Source organism: Peromyscus californicus, unplaced genomic scaffold (assembly GCF_007827085.1).
Source record: "Peromyscus californicus insignis strain IS unplaced genomic scaffold, ASM782708v3 Scaffold_6__1_contigs__length_162567912, whole genome shotgun sequence".
Classification (NCBI taxonomy): Eukaryota; Metazoa; Chordata; class Mammalia; order Rodentia; family Cricetidae; genus Peromyscus; species Peromyscus californicus.
Window position 1 is genome coordinate 154,270,168 of NW_026294584.1, and position 18,196 is coordinate 154,288,363.

The following is an 18,196-nucleotide window of genomic DNA, read 5'->3' on the forward strand; positions in this document are numbered from 1 at the left end:
ACAAAAGCAAAATCTCCTTTCCAAAGCAACATATCCTTATATCCAAATTTTGAAGTCAAGGTACCTTTAAAATATACATTTTGGCATAACTCAACAGCTTTTACAATCAAATGTTTTTCTGCAGTTAAAAATCCTAAACACAACACAATCCAGATTCTCTGTGGAATATTCATCTTTACGTGGCTTATTTTTATATTAATTTTACTGTCTCTTTAAAGACTTTAATTTTTAAAACTATGTATTTGTTTATATAATTGTATATATCACCTTTTTTGTCTCTTTCAAGCCTATGTATATTTTACACACATTGTAAACTATTACATCTGAATCTGTCTTATTGTGAATCTATTGCTTTAAACTGCACAGCTGTGGCTGCTGGCTCTGCCCACCTCAGTTTCCCAACATGGCGGTGGTGTGTTTACCACCAGCTCTGGGAGCTATTGTGGGTCTATGCTTTTATCCAAGCAGCATGTAGCCCAGAAACCTCTTTCTTTGTTTTGTGCTAGCAAAGTCTAAATCCACCACACAGCTTAATGTGCCACTTGAAAAGGCCTCATTCCCTCCATATGGCAGGTCGAGCAGCGCAAGCTAGGAACCCACAGGTAGCTCAAACCGGCAGCTGCCGCTCATTTGAGAGAGACAATAAGGAACTGTTTTTAGCTCCATTTTAGAATCTTTTTTCTCAGTTTTTAGGAGGAAACTCTTGCCACCATGTTGGATGCCATTTGTAGCTAAAGTTTTCCTGCCTGGCCCAGTGAGGACAAATCTCTCTCACCTGCCAGTCCCATAGCCGCTCAGACCCGACCAAGTAAACACAGAGACTTATATTGATTACAAACTGTATGGCCAAGGCAGGCTTCTTGCTAACTGTTCTTACAGCTTAAATTAATCCATTTCTATAAATCTATACCTTGCTACATGGCTCATGGCTTACCAGCATCTTCACGTTCTGTTTCTCATCATGGCGGCTGGCAGTGTCTGACTCAGCCTTCCACTTCCCAGCTTTATTCTCCTCCTTGTCCCGCCTATACTTCCTGCCTAGCCACTGGCCAATCAGTGATTTATTTATTGACCAATCAGCAACACATTTGACATACAGACCATCCCACAGCAGTAGGGACTGGAATTTGGACTTTCAGAGAACCCTATTATTTCAGATAATGTGGATGCTGGCAGCCTATGATTATCAGTTATCAAGAGTAAAATGAACCCAGAAAAAAAAAGTCCAAATTTGGGTAGAATCCCTGAATTTATTGTACTAATAAGAAAAGCAAAGTGTGGCTGCACGGAATCCTCAGACCACCTGGGACCAAGCAACTGAATTAGGAGTAATGTACAAGGCAGGACTTGAAGCACAGAAGTAAAATCTGAAAGTAAGATACAGAAACCCAGTGAGTTAACTCTGTATTCCTCTTTGAATTAACATACTGCCTCTTGAAAATTGATTGATATGAGCATCCCCCAATATTTCCATAATGATGACAATTTTCATTCTGATTGGAGAATACAGAGGATATTTCTGGCCTCTTCCTTTCCCTGTCCTTTCTTGGTTTCCCTGGAGACTACAAAGAATAAGTTTATAAGAACAGCCCAGCAGATTTCAATTCTGTTGTAGTTTACTATTTGCGTTATCTTACTGTTTCTCTTGTCCTTGGGATTCTGATTGTCATGTTCTTGTGGGAGGGGAAGTGCTACTGAAGAAATAATGAGACTACATACCTATGAGAAAGACTATCTCTGCAGTTGATTTTCCATACTGCTGTTCCAGGTATTTAGGCATGAAGGTAACAATAATGACAATTGTGTTGAGGTGGAGCACACTTAGGAGGATGAAAAGCATGTAAATTGAATTGCAGAAGAGGCTCTTCATGAATGGCAAGAAATCTGAAACAAGAGTGCCAAGATCACCAAGCTAACTTGACCTTGCATGTTGTGTCCAGTGTTCTAAAACCTTCTCACAGATTCTGTGGGGTAGCTCAAATGCATTTGATAAATACATTTTACCTCTTGGAGTATCACTGTTTAAGTCTCTTCCAGAAGTTAGATACAACTGTCCATATAAGATTCAACCCAATTGTGCCATCAAGCAAAACTATAGAGAGATAGAATCCTGTCTGTGGCTATACAATTTCATTTGCTTTTCTCTTTCCCTTCTATTAATATTCTGTATTCACTAGAGAGTGACTAGTCTGTTCTCTGGAATCTGTTAGGGACTCTCTGATGAAATTTGAGTTCAGACACTGATGCTATCACTCCTTTGTACAAGAACAGATAAGCTAAAAGCTTAGGAAGTCTCCAGGAATCTTGCTGAGTCTCAACCAACCACTTCACAATAAAACATTCATCAGAAGCTCCTACTGATATTTTTAAACATCTCAACACAAGGATCTCACTGTAAGGAATGCTGACTCATTTGGTGTAAATAAAGCTCCAAGTGATATAACCAGAACTCCTTGTTGTTTAAAAAGCTGAAGGTCAGTTTTATAACCTGTCTCTAGTAAATGGATTGGATCTCACTGAAAATGGTTTGACTGAAATTCGTATTTAATAGTCACTTTCCTTTTCCTGTTGTGGTGGTTTGAAATAAAATGCCCCCACATAGAGTGGCACTATTGGGAGGTATTGGCTTCATTGGAGTAGGTGTGGCCTTATTGGAGGAAGTATGACACTGTGGAGGTAGTCTTTGAGGTATCCTATGCTCAAGTTACACTGAGTGTGACACAGACTGCTTCTACAGCCTGCAGATCAAGATATAGAATTCTCAGCTTCTTTCCAGTACCATGTCTGATTGCATGCCACTCACCATGACAATATGTTTTAAACCTCTGAACTATAAGGGAGCCCCAATTAAATGTTTTCCTTTCTAAGAGTTGCTATGGTAATGATTTCTCTTCTCAGCAATAGAAACCATATGTAGCACGAATCTTAAAAGGTCTTTATTAATAAAAACAAATCCAGGACCAGGTATTGGGATGAATGCTGGAAGATCAGAGAAGCAGAACAAGCCACAGCCACCTCACCTTGCCAATTCCTCAATGATCCTGTTTCCTCTGACTGGATGCCTCTCAGCTGAACTGTGCTGCTCAAAAGCCTAAAAGCTTAACCAGCTCTAGTTCCTGGTCCTGAAGTCTTAAATACCTTTCTGCTTTCTGCCATCACTCCCTTGGATTAAAGGTATGAGTCATTATGCCTGGCTGTTTCCAGTGTGACTTTGAACTCACAGAGATCCAGACAGATCTCTGCCTCTGGAATGCTAGGATTAAAGGTATGTGCTACCACTGCCTAACCTCTATGTTTAATATTATGTTCTGTTCTCTGACCCCAGGTAAGTTTATTATGGTGTACAATATTTTGTGGAACACAATATCACCACAACCATAACTAACACAAGTTGGTACCAGGGATGGGAGTATTGCTGTGATACAATAGACCATGTTTTTGTTTGGGGGAATATGGATTTTAGGATTGGAGATTAGAAAAGCAGTTGAATGCTATAAATTTGGATTAATGGGCCATCTTGGTAGGAACATGAAAGACAGTGGTGTTGAGGGTTATTTGAACTATGGGGGCCAAGCTCAAGGGGTTTCAGAGAAGAATTTTAGTATATTACCTAGAGATCATGTGATATATGATGAAGAATGTGGCTGCTTTTTGCCCTTGTCCATAGAATTTGCCTGAGACTATAGTGAAGAAATTTGGATTAATTCTGTTGGCAGAGAAAATCTCAATACAACCTAGTATAGACTCTGTTCTATGCTTATTAATGTTAACTCTCATGAAGATTTATAATGAAAAGGAACAAGCTGAGCAAGGAAAAACACAAAACATATAGATTGAGAGAAGGTGCTCCTAAAAGTAGAAAGGGGCTATGTCCTGTGTTCAAGGAGATAATCAGATAAATAAATGGTATAGAGGGAGTAGTGACCTCAGGGCAACAACCCACCCAGTTAATCTTCCAACTTGTGGAAAGGAATTAAAGAAAAATTGAGGAAATTTGTAGTGGTACACACCTTTAACCCAGCACTCAGGAGACAAAGGCAAGGGGATCTATGAGCTTGAGACCAGCTTGGTTTTCAGATTGAGATTCAGGATAGCCAAGTTCAGGCATTGAAGGAAACCACTGAGAACAGAAAGTTGGATATGATGTAACTGAATGAGGGAGGAATGTTCCAGCCTCAGCAAGCTACAGTACCTGGCAGCTTTGGCCATATGGTTCTAGTTTTAGAGTCAAGGATAGAAGAAAGGGGTTATGAAATCTTCCTCTACATTTAAGGAAAGCATCTGATACCAGGCATGTGTCAGTGGTATCCCTGCATGGAGGTCTAGAGAGGCCATTACATGCAGCTATGAAGTTGAAGCCTGACTGCCTTGGAGACCCCAAGATGTTAGAGATACCAGAGTAATGAGCTACTTGTCAAGAAGAGCTGCTAACAGGGAGTGGAACCAGCCCAAAAGAAGGAAGTGTGCTGCAGTCAACAAAGCTGAAAAGAGTTGAAGATCTGAAGAGAGCTTTGACATCAGACATGGAGATACAGGCTTGGGAGTTTACCCAGCTGGTTTTCAGTCTTGCTTTGGTCCAGTATTTCCTGACTATCCTCCCTTTCCTACCTTTTGGAATGGTAATGTATATACTGTTCCATTATATATTGAAAGTACATGATCTGCTTGTTTATTTTGATTTTACAGGGGATTGCAGTTAAGAGATTGCATGGATCTCAGAAGAGACTTTGAACTTAAGAATTTTAAATAAGTTTAAGACTGATATAGACGATGAGGACTTTTGAAGTCAGACTGCATTTATTTTTACATTATGATATTGCTACAAGTCTTTGGAGGCCAGAAAGTGGAATGTGGTAGTTTGAAAGATAATGGTCCCCATAGGGAGTGGTATTATTAGGAGGTGTAGATTTGTTGGAATAGGTGTAGCCATGTTGGAGGAAGTAAGTCACTGTGGAGGTAGATTTTAAGGTTTCCTATGCGCAAAATACACCGGATGTGACACCCAACTGCCTATGCTACCTGTGGATCAAGATGTTGAACTCTCATCTCCTTATCCAGCATCATGTCTGCCTGCATGCCACCTGCCATGACAATAATGTTCTAAACCTCTGAATTGTAAGCTAGCCCTAATTAAATGTTTTCTTCCAAAGAGTTGCCTTGGTTGTGGTGTCTCTTCGAAGTAATAGAAACCCTAATGAGCACATCTGTCTTTATGTTTTCTGTCTTGATTTTCTAATTTTATACTATCCTTAATAAATTGCCTAAAATTTCTTTTAGAATAAAGTATTGAGAAGGCACCATTTAGAAGTAGAGTCAGAGCAGTTTAATAAAAAGAAGTAAACTCTAGTAGCAAAATCCCTCTTCATGAATGAGAGATTTTCAGTCAGACTTCCCGGGAGCTTTTGAACTCATCCATATTTATTGATATCCCTGTCCTAAAGGAGTCTCCACAACTCATATTTTTTTTTCTGTATTTCTTATACTATGCTAAACAATTTCCTAGTTGTGAAAATCAGGCTGACCTGGTATGCCAAACAGCATAACAGTCAGTTTTAGCCTTTAAGGAGAATTCTTAACATGACCATGAATCTAAGAAAGTTCAAGCCTCTGAACTACCTCCAAGTGCCCCACCCACCCCTACCCATAGTCCTCACCCCCTCCACTTTATCATATTCCAGGCCCCAACTGGGGCAAAGACCTTCTGCTCTACCAAACAATATTCAAGCTGACAGAAGTTCCAACCTCCAACTCAGAGACCCTTGCTCAACCACAGGCCACACTGACCAGAAAAACAAAAGCATAAACAGAAAACAAGGAACAAAACACTCATCAAACATAGACAAACTCAGAAACTGGCACCTCAATCCATAATTCCTCAAACCTAGATGCCTTGATGCCAGTGTAAGAAAACGATCAAAAACAGCCAAGACAATATGTCACCAGAGCCCAGCTATCCCAAAACAATAAACCTTGAATATTCCAACACATCAGAAGCACATGAAAATGACCTTAAAAGCAACTTTATAAGTTGGTAGATGTTCTTAAAGAGGAAATCAATAAATCCCTTAAAGAAATTAAGGAAAAGACAAAAAAAATAAACATTTAAAAGAAGTGAATAAAACTTTTCAAGACCTGAAAATGAAAATAGAAACAATAAAGAAAACACAAACAGAGGGAATTTTGGAAGTGAAAAATCTAGGTAAGCAAACAGACACTACAGATGCAAGCATCACCAAAAGAATATGAAAGATGGAAGAGAGAATCTCGGGTGTTGAAGGTATTATAGAATAAATCGATGCATCAGTCAAAGAAAATTTTAAATTTAAAAATGTCCAGACCCAAACATCCAGGACATCTGGGAACTATAAAAAGACTAGGAATAACAGGAATAGAAGAGGGAGAAGAATCCCAGCTCAAAGACCCAGAGAATATATTCAACAAAATCATAGAAGAAAATTTGCCTAACCTAAAAAGGAGATGCCCATAGCTTACTGAACACCAAATAAATTGGACCAGAAAATAAAGTCCCCCCAGCACATAATAATCAAAACACTAAACATATGAACAAAGAAAGAATATTGAAAATATAAGAACAAAAAAGCAAGTAAGATATAAAGGCAGACCTATTAGCATTACACCACACTTCTCAATGGAGACTCTAAAAGCAAGAAGGGCCTGGACAAATGTGCTGCAGACTCTATGAGACAATAGATTCCAGCTAAGACTACTTTACTCGGCAAAACTTTAAATTACCATAGAAGGAGAAAGCAAGATATTCTATGATAGACTCAAATTTAAATAATTTCTATCCACAAATCTAGCCCTACAGAAAGTACTAGAAGGAAAACTCCAAAACAAGGAAGTTAATTACACCCATGAAAGCACAGGAAATAAATAATCTCACACAGCAAAACCAGAAGAAGGGAAGAACAAACACACACACACACACACACACACACACACACACACACACACACACACATACACACACACACACACACACACACACACACACACACACATACATGCGGGGGGGGAGAGAGAGAGAGAGAGAGAGAGAGAGAGAGAGAGAGAGAGAGAGAGAGCACCATCAACAAAAACCAAACAATCATTACTATTATTGGTATTAATATCTCTCAATATCAATGAACTCAATTCCTAATTTTTAAAAAAGGCATAGACTAACATAATGTAACAAAGGCATTTAAGGACCAGCCTTAAAGACCTCTCAGGGTCCAAAGGAGATGCTACAAAAAGCAAAGGAATTAATATATGAGGGTGAAACTAAATCTTCACATACCATGCTCTTTCTATCCATATCTTCATTGTTCCAAATCCAATTTTCTCTCTGCTGTCCTGTCTTTGTTCTATCTTGAGTCTCCAAAGTTTCTAGTTATTATGCACATACAATCAGCAATTCTGTGGCCAAACCAACATCACAAGCCTTGAATTTTTTCAGGGTCATAAAAGGCCAATAACAGTTTACATCAGGCAAATACTGTCAGGTTTTATTTGTGACTCAAAGAGAGAGTGACTAGTAAATCCTCAGTGAAATCTCAAAGGGAACAGGGTCAAATGAGAGGGAGAGAGACCTTAACTCAATAGAAAAGTCTAAGAAGGAAAAGGGAAATTCCATTCTTAAGTGTGGTTAGATAATGAGCTAATTAATAAACTGAGGTGAGAACAAGTGCAGTGAATTAAGAATTTGTTAGTGCAAGGTTAGCTCAGGGCAGCACTTTCCTATCTACTAGTGTGGTAAAAACAGGACACACTTGTTCCCTATCTATCTAAAGGCCGAGAATCAACAAATTCAGATATGTTGGGATTCTAAGTTCATGGGTGTCTGAGAATATCTCAAATAAGATACTCTTGCCTGGACACTGACCAAATGCTTTCCAATGAAGTTAATTGCAGGAAGGCAATCTCTGCACTTACATTGGAGAAAGGAACAATGACATGGTTGTGGGAAACAGGTTTTGACTGTATGATTGCTCTCATGCATAGCTGTGGGAGTTCATCTAAATACATCAATACATAGGGGAAATTGTGCCCAAAAAATGAGCAGAACACCTCTAAACCATGGGAATAAATTCCAATTTTGTAACAGATGGGAAAAGCTATAGCTTCTGCAACAAGAAACTCTACATCAAGAAAAAGCCAATTCACTCAAAAGGCAATAACTCCAACATGCCTGTGTCTTGGCTTAGTCCTCCATCAGAACCCTTGGTTGTGATAGGTTGACCTTTATCAATGATGGTTGAATCCCTACTGCACAATCCTGTGGCTCCCAGCAAGAACGGAAATGAAAACAAGACCCATCCTTTTGCTGCATACAAGAAACACACCACAACATCAAAGATAGACATTACCTGAGAGTAAAGTGCTGGAAAAAGATTTTTCAACAAATGGATCTAAGAAACAAGCTGCTGTAGCCATTCTAACATATGGCAAATTAAAGTTCAAACCAAAATTTATCAAAAGACATAAGGAAGGACACTTCATACTCACCAAAGGAAAAATCAATCAAGATGATGTTTCAATTCTTAACATATATGTTAACATATATGCCCCTAATTCCATGGTACCCATGTTTGTAAAAGGAACGTAACTAAAGCTAATATAACACATTGATAGTAGGAGACTTCAATATCCCATTCTCACCAACAAACAGGTCATCCAGACAAAAACTAAACAGAAATACTGGAGCTAACAGACATACTAAGTAAAATGGACCTAACAGATATCTATTGAACATTTCACAGAAACATGGAAGAATATACCTTCTTCTCAGTACTTCAGGAAACTTTCTCCAAAATTGACCACATAGTCAGTCACAAAGAAACTACAGATACAAGAAACTTGAAATATCTCCTGTAACTGGAGAGTTTCTCTCTGGTTCCTGACAAGCCCCCACAGTCCCATGGCACACTTATAAAATAATCACTCAGATTCTTATATTACTTATAAACTGTATGGCCATGGCAGGCTTCTTGCTATCTGTTCTTTTATCTTAAATTAAGCCATTTCTATAAATCTATACCTTGCCACATGGCTCGTGGCTTACCAGGATCTTGCTATCTTACATCATGCTTCTACTTGGTGGCTGGCAGCGTCTCTCTTCCTCTGCCCTCCTGTTCAGAGAACTCTCTTCTCTCTTTGTGCTGCCTATACTTCCTGCCTGGCTATTGGCCAATCAGCATTTTATTTATCAATCAATCAATCATCCACAGCAATCTCCCTATGTCCTATCAAATCATCATGGATTAAAGCTGAATTTCAACAACAACAGAGACAACAGAAAGCCTACAAACTCAAGGAAACTGAACAACTTCCTAAGGAATGACTACTGACTGGGTCAAGGTAGAAATAAGAGAGAAATTAAAAAATTCCTAGAATCAATGAAAATGAATGCACACATACTCAGACTTATGGGACACAATAAAAGTTATGCTAATAAGAAAGTTCATAGCACTAAGTGACTACAGAAAGTAATTGGGAGACAACAATAAAAGAACTTCTAGAGATATTACCATCCCTGATGTCAAGCTTTACTACAGAACTAAAGTAATAAAAACTGCATGGTATCGGCATAAAAAATGCATAAAAACATTGACATGTTGATCAATGGAATAAAATTGAAGATTCAGAAATGAATCCATACACCTATGGATACCTGGATTTTTGTAAAGAAGTCAGAAATACACAACAGAAGAAGAAAGCACCTTTAACAAACAGTGCTGGTCAAACTGGATATCTGCATGTAGAAGAATGCAAATAGATCCATATTCATCATCCTGCACATTAAGTCCAAGTGGATCAGAGACCTCAACATAAAACCAGACTAACTGAACCTGATAGAGGAGAAAATGGGAGATACCCTTGAATGTATGGGCATAAGAGACAACTTCTGAACAGAACATCAGTGGAACAGGCACTAAGATAAACAGTGAATAAATGGGACCCCATGAAACAGAAGAGCTTCTGTAAGGAAAAGGACACAATCGATAGGACAAAATTACATCCCAGTGAATGGGAAAACATTTCAAACCACTCCACATCTGACAGAAGGCTAATATACAAAATATATAAAGAACTTGAGAAACTAGATATCAAGAAAACAAATAATCCAGTTAAAAAACAGGGTAAAGACCTAAATAGAGAATTCTCAACAGAAGAATCTTGAGTGGCTAAGCAACACTTAAAAAAATGTTCATCATGCTTAGCCATCAGTGAAATGCAAATCAAAATGACTCTGAGATTCCATCTCACACCTGTCAGAATGGCTACAATCAATAACACAAGTGGCAGTTCATGCTGGCAAGAAGTGGTGCAAAGGGAACACTGTTCCATTGCTGCTCTGAGTGCATTACAGCCACTATGGAAATCAATATGGCAGTTCTGGTGATTTATCTTCCTCAAGACCCAGCTACACTACTCTTGTACATATACCCAAAAGACACGCCATTCTACAACAAAGACACTTGCTCAACTATGTCTATAACAGCTTTATTTATAATAACCAGAAAGTGGAAACAACCTAGATGTCCCTCAACCAAAGCATGGATAAAGAAGATGTGGTACATTTATACAATGGAGTATTACTCAGCTGTTAAATGAATGACATCAAGAAATTTGCAGGAAAAGATACAGATTTAGGGAAAAAAATCATCCTGAGTAGGTAACCCAGACCTAGAAAGACAATCATGGCATGTACTCACTCATAAGTGGATATTAGTTGTTGAGTCAATTATAATCATGCTACAATCCACAGACCCAGGAAAGCTAATTAACAAGGATGGCACTAAGGGGGATTCATGGATTTTCTTGGGAAAGAAAATATAATAGATTTTGCAAGTAGACTGGGATAGGTGGCAATGGGAACAGGAGTGATCCAGTGAAGGGGACTAATGGAGGGAGACAGTATGGGAACAGACACCTGAAATTGGAGGGCATTTGGTTGGGTAATGTAGAAACTAAGCCCATTAGAAACTTGCAGGATTCTAAGATGTCTCTAGTGAGGACTTGTAGTAATGGAGGATTTGCAGCATGAACCAGCCACCCTCTGTAAACAGGCAAGACTTCCAGAGGAAGGACTAGAACAACAACCCAGCCACAAAATCTTTGACCTATAATCTATCCCACCTGTAAAATGTGGTGAGACACTGGAGGGGCAGAACCTGTGGGAGTTGCCAACCAATGACTAGTCTAATTTGAGACCCACATCACTAGAGGGAGCCTATGCTCGTTACAGCCTGGATGGCTAGAAACAGGAGGCTGGAGAGCCCAAAGATCTATGATAGAAAAAAATCAATAAAATGATTACTAATAATGCTCTTATATACTCATAGATCTGGGCCTAGCCCAATCATCATCAAAGAGACTTTCACAAGCAGCTCATGGAAGCAAATACAAAGACCCATAGCCAAACATTGGTAAAGAGCTCAAATAGGAATTCTCAATTGTGATGGGTGATGTCATTCTGTATGCTATGAATATGTGTTGCTCTGATTGGTTGATAAATAAAGCTGTTTGGCCAATGGTGAGGCAGAATAAGGTTAGGCAGGACATTCTAACTAGAGAGAAGGAAGGAGAAAGGCAGAACAGAGAATGCACTCCCAGCCACTGCCATGAGAAACAAGATGTAAAGGTACCAGTAAGCCATGAGCCACATGGCAAAGTATAGATTTATAGAAATGGGTTAATTTAAGTTTTAAGAGCTGGCTAGTGGGAAGGTTGAGCCATTAGATCATACAGTTTATAATTAATATAAGCCTCTGTGTGTTCATTTAGGTCATCAGGGCCGCAGGAGCCAGGCAGGACCAGGAAAACTTCAGCTACACCATTAGATCCCTCCCCTTGGAGCTTGGCGAAGCCCACAGAAATGAAAGAAGTGTAGGAACCAGAGGGATCAAAGACACCAGGAGAACATAGTCCACAGACTTCAAATAAGTAGGGCTGGTAAGGGCTCACAACATCTGAAGCAACAATCACAGAGCATGCATGGGTCTACACTAGGTCATCTGCATGTATGTTATGTGGTTGTTGGCTTGGTGTTTTTGTGGGACTTCTAACAGTGGAAGTGGGGGTGTCTCTGATTCTTTTGCCTGTTCTTGGAACTTGTTTCCTCCTGCTGCATTGTCTCAGGTAGCCTTGATGTGTGGGTTTGTGCCTAGTCTTATTGCATCTTGTTATGTCATGTTCAGTGGATATCCCTGGGAGGCCTACATTTTTCTGAAGGGAAACAGAGGAGGAGTGGATCTATGAAAAAAGGTAAGGTGGTGGGAACTGGGAGGAGTGGAGAAAGGGGATACTGTGGTTAAGATATATTGAAAACAAAAAATTAAAATTAAAAAACAATATATTTATATGGCAGATGATACAGTTACACACAATAATTATTAGCTCTTTCAGGAAAACTTTAACATGACCATGATTATAAGAATGTTCAAGCCTCTAACTGGATGCCAGTTTGACTAGCACCTCAGCAATAGTCAATAGTGTTTAATGGAGATGTATGATTATTCAGTGCACAATAGGGTTGGAGAATATGAGTGATGGAGGAAATAGAATATCATCATTAAAATGTTGACAACAGTAGTCTACACCAGAACAACACAGAAACCCAAGAATATAACATACTGTTACTCTCATTTGACAGGTGAAGAAATAGCCCCTTCATATCCTCCAAGTATATACTTTAAGAATTCCAGAGCCCAAGCCATGAACCTTTTGCACTAACTCAAATCTCTTCCGAATACTACAAAGGTCACTGGACACACAACTGTGAAATTAGTGCCAAGGTTTAAGAATGGACAGTCTTGAACACTCAGCTTCCCTCCTTAGTCTCCCACAGAAGCATTACTACTCTGCATCTTAGGTTAATAACATTCCTGCTTGTTTCACAACAGTCTGTTCCTTAGGGAATAGTTCTCCTGGAAACTATCATACACCTTTAAACATAGAGGATTATGTCACCTCTTATGTTTTCTCTTCCAACCTTAACTTCAAGATGCTCCTTGCTAAACTGACATTTTCATTATTAAACTACACTGTTACCTTAGTACGAACATTTCTCTCCCATTATCTTTAGGTTGAATTTCTGGTTATTCATGTTTTTTTTAACTTGAATTAATATCTTGTGCAAAATAGGCTTTTCAAAATGAGAAAATTATATTTGCTTATTGAATTTTCAGATCAACTTGAATTTTTCATAAAGTCTAATCTAAAATAAGCTGGTTACAAATTATGTCAGTTGCTCCCAAGTGGTAACTTTGGAAGAAGTTTAACACATCTGAGAAGGGACCATTAGTGACAAACTAACTTAACTCAGCACAGCGTGACAAACACTCCACTAACTGCAGACCCATCTAAACCAAATACAGGGTTTAAAGTTTCCTTTTGCCTTTAGTGATTCCATGTTTTTCTTCCTTGGCTTTTCTTTGGTGTTTCTCTTCTCGGTCACTTTTAGTCACATCCACATTATCCTCTAGTCCTTCCTTTGGGAGTGTTTTAGGGAAAAAGAAAAAGGGGATGCTGGTCAGGATATTCACTCCAGCACAAATCAAAAAGCCAGCCCACCAAGCACCGACCCAGCGTGTATCAGTGGGAGTTATGGTCAGGTCATCTGTGGAGAAATACAAACATTTTATTAGCTTGCACCATTTTTTCCTGTGTAAACTGCAGAAAATTATTAAGGATCCTAATCCATCTAAACACAAAATTTATATATTATTTATAAACTTGTCACCCATTAGTTATTCTTCTTATTTGGACCTTGAACTTCTGATCCTCTGCCTCTGCTTCCTAAAAGTTAGGGATTGCCATCTGACTTGACTAGTTCAAAGCTCTAGAAAAAGTGTCTGCCCTTGAACAATTGGGTGAAGTTGTAATTCAATAAGAAGAAAGGTTCTGGGTGCTACATGGAATAAAAAGGTTAAAACTTCATGTCAAAAAGACAGGAAAAAGATTTGAGTCATATTTAATGAACTGGCTTTAACCTGATGTGGTCATATCTCAAAACATTACAGAAGGAGAGGGAGGGGCTAGAGAGACAGTTCAGTGGTTAAGACTTATTACTGCTATTACAGAGGTCCTGAGTTCTATTCCCAGCATCCACATTGAAACTTACAACTGTCTGTAATTCTGATTTCAAAAGATTTTAAATCTTCTTCTGACCTCAGCAGGCACACATACACACAATTCGCATGCACGCGCATGCACACACTCACACACACACACACACACACACACACACACACACACACACACACACAAATAGAGAGAGAGAGAGACATATACATATATATATGTAGATAGATAGATAATAAAATAAAATATCACATGGTATCCAATTATTTTTTGTTTTGTGTATTCATTAAGAAAATTAACTAATTTTATCTAACAGTATAGAGATGCGTTTTTCAGTAGTAAATGAGCATTTATGTGTAGTGATATTTTACTTGTGCACTACTACTATATTAAACGTAGAGATTAGGTAGTGGTAGCACACACCTTTAATCCTAGCATTCAGGAGTCAGAGATTCATCCAGATCTCTGTGATTTCGATTCCACACTGGGAACAGAGCCAGGCATGGTGACACAAACCTCTAATTCCCAGCACTAGTTAACTATAGAGGTTTGGAGGTCTGTACAGACAGATAGGAAGTGATAGAGCTGGACAGAAAGAGGAAGTGGTGTAGCTGGGCAAAGAGAGGAAGATGGCAGGGTACAAAAAGGATATAGGGATGAGTATGCAGGAAATAGCTCTTTCTAGAGGATGAAGAGTTGGTAAGGTGAGGTTGGCTATGGCTTGTCCTATTCATCTGATCTCTCAGTTTTCACTCCAATATCTGGCTCCAGGTATTTTTATTAATAAGACCATTTAGAAATTGTGTTACATCTGGTGCCCCAATGTTTGTGGCACAAATTCATGAAAAAGTAGCTTGCCTGTGGTCCTAGAGGGCCCAGTTCAAGCCTGAGCTGCACATGGCCAGAGTCTCCACACCACATGGGTGGGATTCTTTTTGGCTTCTCACCTGGTGGGTTTTGGGCTCTCTCTGAATCCCCATATCAGGCTGATACCACACTAGGTAGCTGCCTTGAAACTCCATCAGGCTTCTACTGTTCTATGCAGTTGGTAGACTTGGTGAGTAAATTAAGATATCTTAAAGAGAGAAATTAGTTGAAAGGAAATTTTTTCCCACATTAAAAAATGGGAAATATTTTTAAAATGGAGGAAATTTGGTCTCTGTTTGATAACTCATTAGGTGGTCTGAAAAATGGAACAATTAAATGAGAGAATAATTAATGTAGATGGGATTTACATAATTTCAATTATAAATATTATTTGTTTGGTCATTTTTGTTTTATCATTAGAATGACTGGCTAATTTGAGTGCCAAGATAAAGTTTTAGAAAAACTTGTTAAAACAGATCATAGAGATATTCAGACCCAGATAGAAGAATTTAAATGTGAACCTATCTCAGCATTGATTTTTATGGTTACAGAAAAACAGCCTAAGATTTTCAAACATCCAACCTTAATCTATCTGGTAACCTTACAGGAACTGCCAAATGCTCAAGGCTGTGTATGAGCTAACTGGACAACTGTGGAAATGTTAGATTTGAGGAGATGTAAAGAAGCTATAGTCTCATATGGTATGCGTTCTCCATTTGTAAAGAAGATGTTCAACTCATAGTCAAATTGTAATAAAATTATTCCTCAGGACAGGAAAAATTTGGTTATAGCTGTCCTAGAGTCTGGTCCATAGTTACAATGGAGAACCTGATGGAAAGAGGAGGCTAAGACTGTAGAAGAACAATGTAGGGCAAGAGGTATGGAAATTTCCCAAGATCGACTTCTTGGAGAAGGTGATTATGTTGATAAACAAAAATAATCTTTATATGATGGCAATACCCTAATTCTATGCTAAATGGCAGCCCTGAATGCTTTGGGACAGAATTGAAGAAATAGGAAAGAAAATTGAGTCATTTACAAAAGTTATACAGGGCCCAAACAAAACCTTCATAGATATCTTACAAAGGCTGTCTTTAGCAGTAAATAGAATAATACCAAATTCAGAAGCTAGACAAATAATAATTGAATCTCTGGCTTTTGAGACTGCAAAAGGATAATTAGGCCATTAAAGCAAGATCAGCACCCTTGGAGGAATGGAACCAAGTTACAACTAATATTGAATCTCATGACCATGATGATACTTGGATAGGAGAGGTGATTTCCAGAGGTTTAAAGAAAAATAATAATGTCAGATGCTTTAATTGTGGTGAACAAGGTCACCTAAAAATGGACTGTAAACAGGATGTTCCTACAATGTTTCTTCAAGGAAAAATGGCAACAGAATTCCCCTCCCTTCTGGATTATGCAATAGGTGTAGTAAACATAAATATTGTTCTAGTGAATGTAGATCAACAAGGGACAGACAAGGTAATCCTTTATCTTTGCCACTGGAAAACTGCCTGAGGAGCCTCTCACAAACTGAATAAATTCAGTTCAGTCCTTTCCTACCATTGCAGAAGAAATCATTTCCCAGAGCAATTAAATAACTAAATGTTGATTGAAAAAAAAATATTGCTCAAAGTGATAAAACAGCTATAGAAGAGAGAACAAAAAATTCAGAAGAAACCATAAAGCAAATTTTTTGACAAACTTCTATAAATGAACAAAGACTATAATTAAAAAATACGAATAAATGATGTTCTCATTGAAGGTGTTGTAGACATAGGTGTGGACATAACAATAATCGCACCAAAATCTTGGCATCTAAATTTACTTCTTCAGGAGGTAAATATTCAGGTTTTAGGCATTGGAACATTATCTCAAGTGAAACAGAGCAAAAGATGGGTCAAATGTACAGGGCCAGAAAGACAGAGAGGAAAATTAAAGCCATATGTGACTAACATAGCTATGAATTTATGGGACTGAGATCTATTACAACTATTATAACAATGAACTACCCAGATTAACATTCCTCCAACCTCAGAAACAAATCATAAACTAACACATGTTTCTGAGAGAAATATTAGGAGGTATTATTCTAAAGAGTGGTCATCAGACATCCAGATTGTACAAGAACAGGGCACAACAACTGCTGATCTTTCAAAGACACCAACAGCTCTACCTTTAAAATGGTTAACAGACAAGCCTGTATGGGTTCATCAATGGCCTTTAACAAGAGAGAAACTACAGGCCTTAGAACAGATGGTATAAGAATGGTTAAATGTTCAGCATATTGAAGAATCAACCAGCCCTTGGAATTCTACTGTATTTGTTATTTAAAAAAAAACTGGTAAGTGGAGAATGATAACAGACCAAAGAGCAATAAACAAGATATTTCAGCCAATGTTCTCTCTACAATCTGGAATTCCTTTGCCTAATCTGTTACCTAAAGGATGGCCTCTTATAGTTTTCAATTTAAAAGACTGTTTCTTCTCAATACCCTTATAAGAAAAAGACAGAGAAAGATTTGCCTTCACACTGCCTACTTATAATAATTCTCAACCGGTTAAGAGATATGAATGGAGGGTTCTCCCACAGGGAATGTTTAAGAGCCCAAGCTGTGCCAATATTTTGTACAACCACCATTGGAAGAATACATGAACAATTTTCTAAATCTATAATTTATCATTATTACATAGATGATACTTTATTATTTGATTCAAATGCAGAAAGAATGTTTAAAGAAGTAAAAAAAAAATGCCTTGTTGGGGATTACAAGTTGCTCCTGAAAAGATGCAAAAAGGAGATTCTATTAATTATTTAGGATATAAAATAGATCTACAAAAAATTAGATCCCAAAAAGTGAAAAAATGAATTTCAAAGATTATTTAGAGACATTTCCTATCTACCAATCACTGTTGGGGTAAAAATTGATAAGCTGAGTAATTTGTTCAAAACCTTAGAAGGTGATCAGGACTTAAATAGTCCAAGAGAATTATCAGCTGAAGCTGAGAGTGAATTGGCTTTGGTGGAAAAGAAATTACAGGATGCACTTGTGGATCATGTGGATCCAAAGCTTGATTGCACCCTGGTTGTTTTACCCTCTAAGCACTCTCCTACAGGAATTTTAATGCAGAGGGAAGATATTATATTGGAATGGATATTTCTACCAAATAAACAGAGTAAAAATTAAAACCTTATGTGGAAAAGATCTGAGTTGATTTTAAAAGGAAAATTGAAA

The 18,196-nt window shown here is 38.1% G+C and overlaps 1 protein-coding gene across 2 annotated transcripts in view; it reads right to left on the bottom strand.

Annotated features, from left to right (window-relative positions):
- Positions 1 to 18,196, bottom strand: part of LOC128098899 (solute carrier organic anion transporter family member 1A5-like) — a 60,702-nt gene that overhangs the window by 16,525 nt on the left and 25,981 nt on the right. For both annotated transcript variants that reach the window (XM_052720419.1, XM_052720420.1), the window contains 2 exons: positions 13,403 to 13,624; positions 1,720 to 1,884 (listed from right to left, as the gene is read on the bottom strand). In XM_052720419.1, the coding sequence (XP_052576379.1) occupies positions 1,720 to 1,884; positions 13,403 to 13,624 (387 nt within the window). The remainder of the gene's footprint in view (positions 1 to 1,719; positions 1,885 to 13,402; positions 13,625 to 18,196) is intronic.